Source organism: Carettochelys insculpta, chromosome 19 (assembly GCF_033958435.1).
Source record: "Carettochelys insculpta isolate YL-2023 chromosome 19, ASM3395843v1, whole genome shotgun sequence".
NCBI lineage: Eukaryota > Metazoa > Chordata > Testudines > Carettochelyidae > Carettochelys > Carettochelys insculpta.
Genome location: NC_134155.1, coordinates 14,915,124 through 14,932,021, shown reverse-complemented (window position 1 = coordinate 14,932,021; position 16,898 = coordinate 14,915,124). Strand labels below are relative to the sequence as shown.

The window sequence follows — 16,898 nt, the reverse complement described above, 5'->3', positions numbered from 1 at the left end:
CTGTTTCCTTATAAGAAACTTTAGTTCTTCATTGACACAATTTACGTAATTCCATCTTCCATTAATTATTAATGATGCAGCGCTTGGCATCATTGCTAAAGATGCCCAGAAGATCAAAAAAAAAAAAGGGGGAAAGAAATCTCATCTTGAGCTTGCAAAATTACTCCAAACATTAGCATGCTGATACAAATTTCGATGCACCCATTCGCAAAATGATTGATAATTAAAGTGTTCAAACTAGGTAAATATTTCTGGAAGAAAAGGAGTGGAGGCAGTAGAGATCTTCTAATCTTGTTTACAGCCCATCAACCCACAGGAAAATAAAACACAGCCTCTTAGGTGTAGGAAATCAAGGAGGAGAAGTCTGCTCAGAGCCCAGCTTCTAGAAAAGGCAAGTTAAACTCCAAGGAGTTTGTACTGGAGTAAATATCTGTTGTATATATCTAAGAGCAGGAGGCATCTTAGGTTTAAAAAGCTGCTACTTTAGTAGTGTTTAAATTAGGTGATTCATTGCTGTCACACATCTCATACATTCATCTAGTGGTATCAATGTACCAGTGATATACTGACAAGGAGGAGTAGAGAAGAGTAATTCAAAAGACGAGGTATTGGAGCGAGCATAATAAATGTCACTTTCTGTTCAACTTTATTGAGGACTCAGGCTGCAGGTTAAAATGCTGCAGGCAGCTACTTTACAACTATCCTGGTTTGCGCACACACTGAATAGTTGCTTTTCCTGATGCATCTTTGTCGTCTAACCTCTTGACGTGTATTAGAAGTAGCCAGCAGAATTGTGTCCAAAGATGGACGTTTTTAAAGTAGCATATCCCCAGCCTGTTGTCTTACACGTCCTAATAGGCATCATGAGAATTAAACCAACTCAGGCCTGGTATATACTTAAAACTTAAGCTGACATAGCTATGGTGTTTGGGATGTGTATAATCCACCCGCCAGAGCCATAGCTATACTGACCTATTCCCCAGTGTAGATGCAGCTACATCCATGGAAGAATGCATCCACTGATCTAGCTACTGTTACTTAGCACAGAAGAGTTCCTACATCAATGAAAAAAGTCCTTCTATCAATGTATTCTGAGCCTTTACTCTGATGTTATGTCACTATAGGTATGCAGCAATAATGCCCATAGTGTAGATGTGGCCTCAGACCCCTCACTCCAGCTTGCTAACATGTTACTTACACCACCTTAACACAGCTGAATTTAACTGCTCTTCACAAGACTGACCCAAAAAAAAAAAATCAAGGAATTATTTTATGGCAGCAGCTTTAATTGAGTGTAAAGCTAGCAAGTGGATATCCGGTTATTAAATCAATAAATGCATTCATTCATTGAGTAAGCTTTCCTCTTGTCTTTACGCTTGACCTTGTGATCCCAAGCTACTGTAATGAATGAGCTATTAATGATTATACCTCGGGGCACATATTTGGTGACATCTATTATACCCCTGCCAAGACCATATTTAGTAAGTTTTTAATACTGGTATCTTTTCTGCACATCAAATTACACCATTGAATTTGGATTCAGAATTACCTGGCAGCAAAAGGTCTTAGCACTGGGATCCTGGTTCTTAGCATCAGGAATGCCAGACAAGTGGCTTGTTGATTTAGATATAGAATAATCAGCCACAGACATAGCCTGTCTTTGCCACTGCATCCAGAATCCCCACGTACAAGAAGAGGAAAGCAAAAAACCCTTGTCACCTATCGGCTGTGTCTATACTAGCCCCAAACTTCGAAATGGCCACGCAAATGGCCCTTTCGAAGTTTACTAATGAAGTGCTGAAATACATATTCAGCGCTTCATTAGCATGTGGGCAGCCGCGGCACTTGCCGCGCCTTGCCGCCGTGCGACTCGTCCTGACAGGGCTCTTTTTCCAAAGGACCCCGCCTACTTCGAAGTCCCCTTATTCCCATCAGCTCATGAGAATAAGGGGACTTCGAAGTAGGCGGGGTCCTTTGGAAAAGGAGCCCCATCAGGACGAGCCGCCCAGCAGCAAGGCGCGTCAATTTCGAAGTGCCGCGGCCGCCCGCATGCTAACAAAGTGCTGAATATGCATTTCAGCGCTTCATTAGTAAACTTCGAAATGGCCATTTCGAAGTTTGGGGCTAGTGTAGACACAGCCATCATGTAGAATGTAAAATCCTTACACATTATACAGCAGGGCCCGTACTACACAGAGTGGAGCTAGCACATAAAACACTGATGAGTTATTCTACCCACATTCAGGATGTTGGAGGGTGGACATGCTCATTCCTATAGGTGAGACTGACGAAGACTGCCCAGCCACAGGAAACAAAGGTCAGGCAGAAACAGTGTTCCCTCTAATATTTTATGTCCAGGCGTGGAATGAATTTTGTTCTGTGCACTAATATGGAGATGATGTTTTACACGCCCATACTGGTGCACATAACAAAATTCATTCTGCAGAGAGATGGTGTGTGGCAGGGGTGGAACCAAGGGGTATAGAGTATGGGAGGGGTGGCTCAGGCAGAAGGTTGGGATGTGGGGCCTCTAGCTGGGGGTTTGGTGTTTGGGTGAAAGCTGCCCCAGGGAGAAGGGACTTTCTCCAGATCTCTTTCACCACAGCAGCTTGGGGTCAGATGAGAGGAGCCTCTTCATGACCATGGCAGCTCCAGTAGTGCTGAGCTGCAAGAGGGTGCCACTCCATGGGTGCAGCAGGTGGAGGCTGGAAGAGGGGCAGCTGTCCTCTGGCCACAGCTGATCCATGACACAGCCAGGTTGCCTCTCCCCTGGCAGTGGAAAGGGCACCTCTCCCTAGTACAGTGGGTCCATGCTGGGGGAAAGGCATCTTTCCCCACTGCAGCTGTGAGCCTTTGCATGAGGCTTAATAGGCAGCTGTGTGGCCTTTCTCCACTTAGTGGGAACTTAGGTCAGAAGCCTGTCACAAACATAACCATATGAATAAATTTGGAATCAAGAAAGCAATGGCAAGCATGGCTTTTTACCCTACCTCTTTGGAGCCACATGAATATTTTGAAACAACAACTGTGTACATTTTCACAAAGGAGACTGAGTCAATGCATTTTTAAAACTGTGTGGATTTGTAACAGCATGTCAGCAAATAAAAGAGTTTTACAGAGAACAGTACTTGATTGTATTGCCTACTAATGCAGAAACAAGTAAGTGAAAAAGTGTTACCAGCCCATTCCACTCATCCATCTGGATCACCTCCAGCAAGAAACACTCAGAGTTCTTTTACTGGGCACGCTCAAAGACATGTGATTCTGTTTACTACCTACATTAGGGAATGTGAATTACAGCTTATCAATTGTATTTTTAAAGGCTATTTCAACATTAGAGGGACTTGTCAGCAAAACCTGCAGAGTGTCCAGATTCCCAATGGCATTCTGTTGACAGTAAGGCGACAGAACACAGCACTTTTGTTGATAGCTGTATCCCACTTGCCACGAGGAAAAACATCTGTGTCAACAGATATCTGCTGACAAAAAGCCAGTCTGGACATTCTGGTTGGGATTACTCTAGAGAGTTGTGCTGACAGAAGGGGACCTCTGTCAACATAACGCAGGGAGCATCTACACACTTAAAGCATTCTGTTGACAGAGTCTTGACTAAACTCTGCATTTGCCTCGACAGTATTATCCCTCAAAAATCTGAGGCATAACAATCTGTAGATAGAGCACTGTACGGGTCACTTCTGTTGACAGAGAGGGCTTATGGTTGCCAGCAGCCCTCTTTGCAGAGCTGCCATTCCGCTTTCTGGCACCAGAGGACAGTGCAGTCTGGCAGCTCTCTGTCAGCAGAGCAAGTTGTGTATAGATGCAATCTGTTGACTCAAGATTTCCCTGTCAGCTTCTAGTGTAGACATAACCTCTGGGGCACCTTCTGTCGACAGAGAGGGCTTCAGGGACACCAGGGCAACCCTGTCTGCTGTGCTTCCAGCTGGCTGTTTTGCTGCTAGAGTGGCAAGGCAGTCCGACTGCTCTCTGTTGACAGAGTGGATCGCTCTTTTGAGCCATCCTGCAGTCCGGCTGTGATCTGTTAACAGGAGTTAATTTCTGACAAAAATTTCTGCTCACAAATCCCTCCGGTCTCAATCTAGCCTAAGTGACTCTACTGAACAGGTGGTGCAAGAAGTTGAAGTATATGGGACTGAACCTCAGGATACCCCAATTAGAAATCTGTCTGGGTGGATAAGAAATTGCATCGCAATCTGAACCACGCTCCATTGCATGAATGAGTAACCAGAAATCTGCTAAGTATTAAAATCCCTTTATTTGGCTGACTTGTGATAGCCAGAACCCAACAATAGTTTCTCCCTGTTGGGATTAAACACATGACTTAGAGATAGGGATAAAATGTCCTGTAGTATAAGCTATAGTTTAAAAAGCAGCAAATACACAACCCAGACGAGTGACCAAGTTAATTCAGAAACAAATACTGCACATTTCTGATATTGCACTTCAATAGTTACATCATGATGAATCTCTATGATTAAGCTGTATACAGAGGTAACATCATGAGGTGGTCTCCACAATGTAAGAAAATCAGAGAGAGATTTGTGTGGTTCTCTACAACTCAATTTAATGCAGTAAGTCCCTACTGGCCACTGGGAAAGAGCTGGGGGACAAGCAGTCACAGCCAGGCTAAATATGAGCACAGTTGGGATCACACTAGAAATTCTTCACTACTCACAATATCGTCAGTTGCTTTATGGCCCCAGCCTTTGTCTCACACAGCACTCCAACTACAGACTACATACAGGAATGAACAAATGTAATACTTGAGACAGACTGATTGCCCAGCCCTTACCTGAAGGGTCTGAGAAAGCTTTACAAAATCTCTTTGCACTTGCTCACTGACATCTAGTTCAGTCTGCAGTCGCTGAGCTTTGTTCTTCTCTTCAAACATCAACTGTTCAAGATTAGTCTAGAAAGAGAAAAGTTAAGCACGACTTGCAGAAACTACATGCAAAAGGGCCATGGATGGACTTCTGATTAAGCATGGCTCTGAGATTCAGGGGATCTGGGTATATTTCACAGTTTTCCTGCCTGAGGTTGGGCCAGCCATTTAATTGCTCCAAGCCTCAGTTTCCCTATCTGTAAAAAAGGTTAATACCCAGTTTGCAAGAGGGAAGGGATGACAACAATTAATTTCATTAATGTAGCAAAACACCCTTCTTAGCACCCTAATTCCACAGATCTCAAAGTGAAACGGCAAGTTTTTGACAATGAAACAGACAGTAAATGGTGTATAATGATTCTCTCACAGGATGTTACAGTATTTTCCATCTGGGTTTTAATCAAGGTGGACACAGAAATCAAACCACAATTAATTAATTCCTCTGCAAATGCAGGACAGTTCCCTATCATGAACACTAAACTTTCAAATATTCAGAGTCTCAGGGGACCCAAACCAGGAGTGGTGTTAATCAGGGAATTATTTTTATGCACCAAAGTCGAACTATGGTGGATGTATGCAACCTCAGAACAACGTTTTGGATAACTGGTTCAGCAGTAGTGCTTTCCCGAATCCAGTTTGGGACAGACTGGGAATGAGGCTGTCAACAATTTCTCTAGGGAGCCTTCCACACTCTGGACATCCGAGATTCACTCTTCCCTTTCTGTTTCATCCTTTACCGCTAGCCATACCCTTTCTGACCACTCACAGGAACTTTCAGAACTTTACACTTGACAAAACACAAGTGTCTGTACAAATTCAAAAGTTATTTTCATACATAACCACCAATGTAACAGTTACTTTTGCAGTGGTCTCCTTCTTTAGCTGTTCTTCAAGAGTGTTTTTCATTTCTTGAAGACTCTCTAGCTGCTGCTGTTTCTCCTGCAAGGTGCACTCCAACTGTGAAGTCAAAGAAAATCAATTACCCCCTAAAATTTTCTTTTTTCCACAAATGCCTAGCATTCAAAACATTACATAGAAAGATCTGTGTAACTGTCTTGTACACAAACACCACTACAAACCATGCCATCACCACTACTATCTTTCCTGGAAAAACACTGGAAGGAAATGCCTGTAGCTAGTCACATATTACCTGTTAAGGTTAGTACAGGAAATATATACAAGCATTGGAAAGGCCAGTGTTAAGGTGGCAAAAACTTACACTGCTGCCCATGTTCTAATGCTGTCCTCAGAATTTCAAACATCTATTTATTTGTTTCTTTTAAATGACAGTACTGCTCCTTAAAATTCAGAAGCATCCGAGTTCTTAACTTGCATTAATCTGGCAATAAACACTGTGGTCAGAAAACTTTCTGATGCAGAATAAGCGCTTCTGCCTTTTTGTGGAAGGTTTCAATGAAAGTAAGTACAGCTGCTGCAGTTACACAGGTACATGAAGGCCACAATGTGGTATAATTCCAAACTGAACTGGGTCTGTCCCACAAAAGCTCATCACTGAATAAATCATTTTGTTAGTCCTCAAAGGGCTACATTTCTGCTATTTTGTTGTGTCCAAACTATCTAGTTAGGCGTATACCTGCTTGTATCTCCCTAGACATCAGTGACTTGTCAAACAGCATCCTCATTCAGAGTCATTTTATAAAATGCTTATTTTGGTTAGTAACAATGAAGAAAAACCCTGAGGGAAAGTTAGCTTGTTTTCCATGACATGAGAGGGGCTAATATTTACACAGTTTCTACTGCAACAAGAACCTTTTTGGCCTTCTTGCCTACTTTATGAACCTATTTTTTCCCCCACAATTAAATTTATAAAATTCTTAAATGATCTTCAGACTGAAGTCTTACCTGTTCTTTTTCCACTTTTATTCTATCCAATTCTGCTTTTAGGCTAGAAATGGAAGCTGCAAAACAGAAGGAAAAACAAACTTGTCACTTCATCAAGGCACTAACTTCTCCAAATTTTACACTTCATTTTTATCAATCCATTAAAAAAACATCTAAATGCATGGTAAATACATCTAAAGACCTTTTCTGCTGTATGGAATGGTCCACCCCCAGCCAGAGGTCTCTGCAAAGCTAATGTGTAAGGATGAGTTCTGAAGATTTCTCCTCATTCATTCTGAGAGTGACCAGCATCTGATGAAGTGAGTCTGTGCTCACGAAAGCTCATGCTCAAAACTTTTCTGTTAGTCTATAAGGTGCCACAGGACCCTTCGTTGCTGTTACATTTCTCCCTTATAACTTTCATCTCTCCATAGTTTATAACCCCAATAATCTTCCTCTGGCATGTAAATGATTTCCTTTAAGGCAGATGCCAACATATACCTATGGTCACTGGGCAGTATTAACGGAGGGAGGGGCAAATGTCATCTCCTCAGCTCAACCTATTTTATCTACATTCTTGTACCATAGAAGTATTCAGAGAGTGACGTCCCCTCCCTGGTTGAGCGTCAATCTCTCAGAGCATGCAGTGCTATTATTAAGGTACCATTAACGTTACAAAGTCAATCTACCGTGAAATGGCAAAAGTGTCTTTTTCTGAAGACTCCAAGCTTTGCTTTGTAACACTAGTCTGCTGTGCTCTCATTTGCATACACTTTATTTAAATATCCTGTCTAGAGCACTGAAATAAGTACATATGTTAATATGGCAGTGTCCAAGATAAAAGAGTGAGTGTGAGTTACAATTAGTTAAGGCTGGGTGTACACTAAAGAGTTTTGTCGACAGACTCAGGGAGCGTCTACACGCATAAAGTGTTCTGTCAATAGATTCTCGACAGAACTCTGCGTTTGCCTCGACAGTATTATCCTCAAAAATTTGAGGCATAACAATTTGTCGACACAGTATTGTTGACAGAAGTGCAGTGTAGACACTTCTGTTGACAGGGCTTCTGGTTGCTGGGCAGCCCTCTTTGTAGAGCTGCCATTCCGCTTTCTGGCACCAGAGGGCAGTGCAGGCTGACAGTTCTCTGTCAACAGAGCAAGTTGTGTGTAGATGCAATCTGTTGACAGAGGTTCTGTCGAGATTTCACTGTCGATAGTAACTTCTGTTGACAGATGCTTCTAGTGTAGACATAGCCTAAGAGAGGGACTTAAAATTCATACATCTGGTTCTACACCATATGATTCAGTCAGTGCAGGAGACGCACGCATGAAGCACAGTTCATTTCCACCAGGTTAGCATCAGAAGAAGGACTTCTGAGATTAACAACAAAAGTGAAGTTTTAGTAGTTAGAAGAAATTAATCTTGAGCCCATCCGGCCAGGAGCCATGGAGATAGATATACATATATGAAAAGTTCATGCCACTGGAAAGACACTTCACAAACAGACAACCCACCCTTAAAAAAAAAAAAAAGATGTGCGTCTCCTCTTTCTCCCAGTTTCTACCAACCAAATCTTCAGATAATACGGACATATTTGACGTAAGGTACCCCAAAAGAAGTCCTCAGGAATCCACTTGACAGCACACATTACTCTTTTTAAATTATTTTGCCCCTCCTCACCTATTTCTTCTTTGCAATTCTCTATTTCCAACTGTAGAGTTTCTTCTAAATTTTCCTTTAGACACTGTTCAGCTTGAATCTGTTCTTTTAAAAACAAGATTTCTGCTTTTAGTTTTTCTTCAAGGTGATCTGCTGCAGTTCGTACACTAATGATGTCCTCACGATATTTTAATACCAGCTCACGGAGTTCCTAAATTGAAGATTAGCAAGAAATTACAGTTAAAATATTTTCACATGCTCAGAATGCAACATGGACTTCTAGAGACACAGAAAAACTATCAGTATTTTTTGCTCTGTGTCAGCATCTCAGGGTCCATTCCCACAAAAGTTTGAAAAGAAATACAGATATTTGCTTGGACAGGGTAAATGAAGATTTTACAGAAAGCTCTCTTTTCACAGTTCACTTCATGCCCCAGTCCTCTATTTACTTGATATGCCTCAGCACATGGAAGTGCACACGTAGGGCTGTCAAGATTTACTATTGCTCAGTACTAAGGATTATACAAGTTCTGAACCTTCATGGCTCCTAGGCAAAGCCTCATCTCAGACTTGGAATGCAAATAACTAACCTGTGCGCCCCTTTGCCACCCCATGCAATGCATGCCAGAGTCAAGACCTTACATTTAGAATCCTGTACTTTCTGCAGGATAATCAGACCAGTACATACTTATACTCTTACATTTTCTTCATTTCATTATTCTAATAGATCATTTAAAATATTTTACCTCCATTGATTCTGGCAGACTGAAATCTTCAGCTTGCTGTAAAGACACATGCAAGCTGTGCTTGCCCTGAAGGCTTTCATTATCTTTTTGGAGTCTCGCCAACTCTTCTGAGACCTGCTCCCTTGACTGCATCAGGACACCCTATCATGTAAGGAGAAAAAATATAAAATCACTCTCTTAAAAATAATGTTCAGGTCTATTCACGGACAACTCATCATAATGCTTGCAAAGCTCATGGAACGCAGGGCAATTTATACTCTATATGAAGAAGCCTGGCTTTATGGATCAATTCCTTCTGGTTAGCCTGGACTATTCCAGTACTGCTAAAAAGCAATGCGTTAACACTTCCCAATTGCCTACATAAAAGACACATTTAATTTATTTTCACAGTTTAGCTGTAGTCATTCACAAAGAAGAGAACAGGCTTGAAATACAGCCCCATTATGGATCTTCCAATTTTCTTGCAGCCAGTGGACTAGAAGATACATATGGCACATGCCTTTTATGATTTTTTCCCTTCTGCAGCTACATAATTAATTACATAAGACGACCAATTCTGTCTTTGCATCATTATAGGAAGGCCCTCATAGCACCTACTACTCAAAGTCTGTGGTGAATCCAAAAAATCCAACTTTGATGACTAACCATGTTCTGTTGCTACAATGCCACGTCATGAAAATTATTATTTTGTTCTGTTTTTTTAAAAACTAAGAATCTATGTATTAAGAGACCATTACAGTTGGAAAGCCAAGCATTCAAAAGCTAGATAATGCCAGAATTTAGGCCGCTTGTGCAACCTCAACGGGGATATGCAAACGGGCCAAATTATGATACCACACAATTTTTTCCACTAGTTTCCTGTCAAATTCAGTGCTCTGAAGATAAATCACAACTGCTAGCAAAGAGGACAACTGTAAGACCTCTGCTTCATTTGTAGAGGAAATTGGAAGATGGATCTGAGTGAGGCAAGTGCTGTATGAAGAGAAAGGATGGTCTCATGGTTAAGGTAGCTGAATGATGCTCGGGGAACTCAATTCCCTACTCTGTCACAGAGTTCCTAAATGAGGGCAGACATGATTCTTGTGCCAAATGTTCATGGCTTGGGGAGTGGGGGTGAGGGGGAGCACTATGTACAGGATCATCAATTTTTTTGATCCTTAGAGTCTGACTTGTACAAGCATTGAGCATTCACAGAGGCAACTGTGATGTCACAAAAACTTGCTTTGAACATACACAGTGTCAGATAATGCTGTGCTCTGATGGAACGAAACAAAAACAAAAAAAAAAGTAAATCTTAAGCATCTCACACTGGACACCCAATGTTAGTGGAGTTTTTGAACCTTAATCTCTTTGTGACAGGCCCCATCTGCAAAACTGGGCTATCATCACTTCATCAGGAGTGTTGTGAAAATAAGTTCATTATCTTTCATGAAGAAATCAGATCTGACAGAGATTAGTGTAATATGAAAGCCCATGATGAAATTATTAATTCTACCTTCAGAACAGTGTATGAATATGTGCAGTAAATAAGCTTTGGAGCCACACACACAACAAAAAATACTCCACAAAATATTGAACAGCTGCTTATTAAATGAGCACTATCCTTTCTGAGTACTGAAGGAGGTTGGAGTTCTCTGGAAAAAATCAAAGACTACTGTAATTCATACAGGCAAGGGGGCTGAATTAAACTTGTGGCATTCTGGCATTTCTTAACATCCGAGTGCTTGACTTTTCACTTTAATGTTCCTTTAAACACATATGTACACGCACACACAAATCCATGAGACACACATATAAGGTGGCTATATTTTAAGACCAACTTGACCTCTTTTTGGAAAATAAACTTCACCATGCTGCTGCAGGGTAATGGGTCTTTCCTATTTTCAAGTGCTGAGAGCAACAAGGAGGAAGATCCATTCATCAGCTAAAAAGCAAGTCTGAAGACGCCTGGTTCCACTACACTGAAAACTTAAATTCATGGGCTTTCCAGTGCAGGGGACAATTAGACACCGGGAACTACATAGTCAGAGCTTCTCCAGAAGCTTCACCTATAGCAGCTTCTTGCACTGTGGGGGAAGACAGACGCCAGTGGGTTTGAGGGATGGTCTGTGCAAATGTGGAAACGTCTAGAATAAGAATAAATGGAGATATACCTATCTCATAGAACTGGAAGCGACCTTCAGTGGTCATAGACTCCAGTCCCCTTGCACTCACAGCAGGACCTATCACCATCCCTGACAGATTTTCTTTTTTTATTTAAATCTCTTTGCCCCAGGTGCCTAAATGGCCCCCTCAAGGATTGAGCTCACAATGCTGCGTTTAGCAGGCCAATGCTCAAACCGCTGAGCTATCACTCCCTACAAGTCCTTGGTGAGACAAGCTTGCAAACCAACTGCTTCAGGTACAGCACTACAGGGCTCGTGAATATCCATGAGTTAAATGAATGGTTGTCTTCTTCCCATTGACACAGTTAGACAGAAAAATAAATGGGCAAGCCCATTAATTTTCATTTACATGTTTAAAAATATAGTGCACCAGTAAATGTGAGCACAAAGAAAAACATTTAAAATTGAAGTTTCTTTACCATCTGCTCCTGAACACTTCTCTTTGCCTGGGAAAAAGCCTGCTGTAATTCACCGAGTAAAGTTTCAGACTCCTGAGATCTAAACGTAAGTGAAGATATCTTCCCAAAAAAAAGAAAAAAATACTTAAGTGAAACAGATAAAAGAGGTGTTGAGAGTTTACTGAATGCTCATCCTTCCATTTCACCTATCACATGTACTTCACATATTACAGCTTCATACCCATTCAGATGAGGTTTTGTATAACCGACTCATGCTCATCATTTGAAAGAAATACTCTAATTTATAAAGACTGAATAAAGATGAGTTTTTAATATTAATTCTGATCATACCCAAATGCAAATACTTCAGAGCTAATCAAGGCAGAAACAAAAATAAAAAAAACAACATTTTTTCCAGGTTAGAGGGACAATATTCACTTTTAAAAATGGTTTTCAATGGAAATACAGTACTCTTTAAAATATAAAACAAGACATCTAGAATTCTTAGGCTCTAGCAAAGTTATTTCAAAATAGCAACTGTTATTCTGAAATGACTTTGCTACATGGACACACCCTAAAACTGTGTTTTCTCTATTGCATTAGCTACATGTCAAGCGCAGACAACATTAAACAGTGTCATGGGCTAGATTCACACAAGGACTTAGGCTCCTAAAACTCAGACTCAGGCCCCACAGAGTCACAAAACTCCTGCTCAGCTGCTCCCAAGACATGTAGATGCCTAAACTCACTCAGCACCCTACGCTTTTGCAGTAAAATTTCCTAACCCCTATGCTTCTGCCTCTGAGCCATCTGGATGTCCAAGTCCCAGTGTAATGCACAAACTAGGGGAAAAGTGGAGTTCCTCTGCCCAATTCATATGCAGGGCCTGATCCAGTAAACATTCTCAGAACTTACCAACTGTGTCAAACCCCACAGGTGTGCTTTCCTCACAGATATTTTGGGTAAGGGGGTAAAATTGCCCTGATAACTTTTAGCCCAACAGTTGGGGAACTCAAGTAAGTACTCCCCTATGCAAAAGTAGTGTGGGCACCTAATGCAAAAGAGAGGGTTTCCAGCTGACAAGCTCAATCAGAAGGAGGCTCCTCTCTTCACATTCGCTACGTCTATATGAGAGGCTTTTCCTGGCAAAACTTTTGGGCTTTTGTTGGGAAAAGTGGAGGAGCGTCTACATGCAAAATGCGCTTTACCGACAGTTTGCTGACAAAACCCAGTACATCTGCCAGCTGCGTTTTACCTCCCCCTATCAGGTAGAATGCTTCTGTCGACAAAACAGCTGTGTAGACACTCTGGGGGCCTTCTGTCGACAGACAAGGCTTCTGGTTCACCAGTCAGCCCTGTATGCACAGCTTCCGGTCAACCATTCTGTTGAGTGAGGGCCGCGTAGTTTGGGTGCTCTGTGTCAACAGAGCAAATTGCTCTTTCAATCTGCTTTTACATGTAGATGCACTCAGTCAACTGAAGTTTTGCCGGGAAATGCCTTGCAACAGTGACTTCTGTTGACAGAGGCTTCTTGTGCAGATGTAGCCATTGAGTGTAGGTGCTTATCTTTAAGAAAGGGGTGGAGCTTAGCAGACATTCCTTGGGTTAGCATCTCGCATTGGCTATCTTAAGTGAGAAGCATGCAGACTTCCATGATTCCAGTTTTGAACTCAGACTTTGTAAATACCACTGATTTTCTACGTGCCTCTAAATTAGGCGTGGCAACACTCACTATCACCATATCTAAGTTTCTGAGTGAATCTAGCGGGCAGCGTAAAGCCAGAAGACAATTTTAGAAAAGGCTGAGTGAACAGAATCTTACATTCTTATGTTTTAGATCTTGTACGATGATTTCCTACTCTTAAGAGGAGTCTTAAATGCTATTTTTTGGATGAAGATCACATCAAAAATAATTTTTTACAAGTGACGGAGGCCATGTCAGCTATTCCTCTGGGAAGCGCTCCAGAGTCTAGAAAGTACTACTTAAAGGTATAAAGGGCATTTTAGGTACCTGCAAAAACAGATCTCTCTCTATATGCACAGCTTAAATCAAGAGAAAAAGCCACATCCCTAATCCTAACCCTAGTGGAATGGCTCTCAAACTAAAAACAAAAATCAGATTTTGCACCATAAAACATAGGTTAAGAACAGTAGTCCATTCTGCAAGTTCACAATGTGACAATTTACTTTTTGGCACCTAGTTTGCAAAATATAATTAGAACGAGGAATTAACATGGTTTTAGAAGGACTAACAGAATGCTTTCAGAGAAAGGGGGCGATAAAGAAAAGCCAGCAATAACTAAGTGAACCCAAAGAAAACAGTGAACACTTCAAAAGAGTGGGCCATTCTGTTGAAGACCTGAAAATTTGTGTCTTAGAACAAAGAGACTTTAAAACCAGATTACATAGAGAAAGTTCTGAATTGGAGTTCATATTCAAATTTGGCACATTAAGACTTGGTATAAACAGAGACACCAATTACCTCACACATTACAAGAACTCCTTCCCTTCCTTTGATGCTTGTAATTATCTGAGGCAGGACACTTAACATCCCCCACCCCTCTTCCCCCTACCTCAGTCCTACGTACTTGGTCATTTTTTATTGCAATATTTTTGGATCCTTGTACTTATAAATGTCAGTCTGTATTGGAAATGAGATTAAGCTGAAGAGGTGGGTCTGTCCCACAAAAGCTCATCACCGAATAAATCATTTTGTTAGTCTTTAAAGTGCTACATTTCTGCTGTTTTGTTTTGTTGGGGTACAGACTAACAGGGCTACCTCTCTGTTACTATTGAGCCTTAAGAATCAACAATAAGTCTAAAATGGCAACACATGACATATAGATATGTGTCAGATGCTTACACGGGTTGAAACTGTGTAGTCTGGCACCCTCAGGACTTTTGGTACTAAACAAGAGAATTTGCTGAACCTTGGTAGGTCAATATGGTCTAGCAGCAATACCAGCACTTCCTCTGCTTACTGGGCTCTTAGAAGGCATTTAGGGGTAAATTAGAGCTAATCAACAGCACAGAATGAGAGCCAGGACGGGTGGCTGTAAACAAACTTTATGAGACCCCGGAAAAATTGGCCACACCCATGAAAAGTGGACATCCAGCTAACTAAAATGATGCTGAACGACAGATGTTGCCAGATGAGAGTGTGCCAAACTAGAGAGGTTCAACCTCTATAAGATCATGCTGAAAAGTTTGCCAGTAATCTGGAGTACAGGCAGTGTTCATTTCAGTAGATCCTAGAGTAGGGAGTCAGCACAGATCCTAACAATTAAGAAGGCTATTTGGAAATTAAGAATTGGAATACAGACACATTCCTTTTGAAGAATCTATTTCTTTGCTACAGTGAAGATATTTGTACCTGAGTGGCAGAGTCCTCAGTGCTTTGCTTCATGAAATCTTCCAGCTCCTGTTTGTCTTTCATTGTTTTTTCTAGCTGGTCATTAGCTTGTCGCAGCATCACCTGCAGCTTCTTCACCTATATGGTTAAGCCAGAAAAACGGACACAACCTTTCTTTAAAGAGCAAATCTGTTTCCCTGACATGAAATGTTGAAAATATTCTGAATTTAGAATTGAGAGTCACAAGAGTTTCTTTGCTGTTTTTCTGAGAAATGACATGTCTTACTGATTAGATCCATAATGAAATTTAGAAAATTATACTCCAGGGGACCTCTACTACTCAGAATAAGAAAAAAAGATACCCTATAATGATTCTGAAGCCTGAGTCATTCTGGCCCAGAATGAAGTTAGAGGGAAAGGTTCAAGACTTAAAAATTCTTCTTTAGTGCACAGGCATAGAGGCTACCCGCTAGACATGCTTTATAGCATAAAATAATTCTAGGCACAAAAGTTACATGTCATCTATTTTTGCTTTTGCTACAGTAGTTCCCATGATGTCAATAAGTACAAAAAGCGAAAAACATTCTAATAATTATTCAATTCAGCCCAAAACAACTGCAAGAATAATTCATTCAGGATGAATGCCTAATGCATTTTTACTTTTTGATGAGGTGCAAGGTCTCAGATTGCTTAATGGCATCCTATCAAGCAATATGGCATACTACTTGGCAAATATCTAAGAATTACGCATATGCAAACATGCATAACTTCATACACAACTAGCAGCAAATTGGCATATAGCACTAAATTGGCATGTGTTACCCAAAATTTAAAGTAGTTTAACTTTATTTTCAGGGACTGAAGTTAAGATAAAATGGCAGAGAGTTAATAGTTACATTCTTGGTTGTTTCTATGGCTGCAGTATCTCTGTACCCCCCAAGAAAAAAACTTCACCTGATCTCTTGTCTCAGACTCCTGAATCTGGATTCCTTGTAACTGCTTCTCATAATTCGAGCACATATCACAGCGTCTTCCCAGCTTGTTTCCTGCATTCTGCACCTGCAAGACACAAAGTTCTTACTTGCCATAAAGACTAAAAAAGAATGCCTGAGAGATATATAGACTCACACATGTTGTGCAATCATAGAATGCTGAAACAGGTAAGAGCTCTGGGTGTTGACAATTTCTGGACTTAAGTCACAAAAGTCATGTAGCAACAGGATTAAATTACTCTATGCCTAAAAAGCAATATAAATCCTAGAAGCTGTATGTTGGGATTTTCAGATACAAATCTTGTTGCCAGAATAAACTGTCATAAGTTGTGACATGTAATAACATGTAAACTCAGCCAACATGTCTACTTGAATGACTTTTGAACTACAACACCTAATTAGCTGTATTAAAGCACAGTGGACATAAGACATCTGAGGCCCATGTCTACACTGTCACTTTATGGCTCAGGAGTAAGGGGGGGGGGGGAACAAACAGTGAGCGCAGCAAGTGACAGAGCTATATAGAGCTAGTGTAAACGGGTTCCCAGTGCTGGGAGCTACGCACTTTGTTTAAGGTGGTTTGTGTAGAGCACCGGGATTTCTCTCCCACTGTTAATGCCATGACCATGCTTGCACTTTGAAGCACTACTGCAACAGAGATGTATGTGTTGATTTAGCCTCAGTGAGCAAAAAGATTCAATAAGCTAAAGTTAGATGCCACAAATACTTTTCCCACATGAACTTTTTATATTACAAATTCAGGTACCTGACTGGCTTGTTTCTTTTCATATTTTAAAAGAATTTACTGCTGCTAGTTAAATTCAGATGACTGCTAGCTAAAATT

At 41.0% G+C, this 16,898-nt stretch overlaps 1 protein-coding gene across 1 annotated transcript in view; it reads right to left on the bottom strand.

Annotated features, from left to right (window-relative positions):
- RABEP1 (rabaptin, RAB GTPase binding effector protein 1) overlaps positions 1 to 16,898 on the bottom strand; it is a 101,954-nt gene that overhangs the window by 1,653 nt on the left and 83,403 nt on the right. The window contains exons 10-17 of the mRNA XM_075014039.1: positions 16,017 to 16,121; positions 15,084 to 15,200; positions 11,732 to 11,830; positions 9,148 to 9,288; positions 8,423 to 8,612; positions 6,764 to 6,819; positions 5,759 to 5,857; positions 4,811 to 4,927 (exon numbers count right to left, since the gene is read on the bottom strand). Of these exons, the coding sequence (XP_074870140.1) occupies positions 4,811 to 4,927; positions 5,759 to 5,857; positions 6,764 to 6,819; positions 8,423 to 8,612; positions 9,148 to 9,288; positions 11,732 to 11,830; positions 15,084 to 15,200; positions 16,017 to 16,121 (924 nt within the window). The remainder of the gene's footprint in view (positions 1 to 4,810; positions 4,928 to 5,758; positions 5,858 to 6,763; positions 6,820 to 8,422; positions 8,613 to 9,147; positions 9,289 to 11,731; positions 11,831 to 15,083; positions 15,201 to 16,016; positions 16,122 to 16,898) is intronic.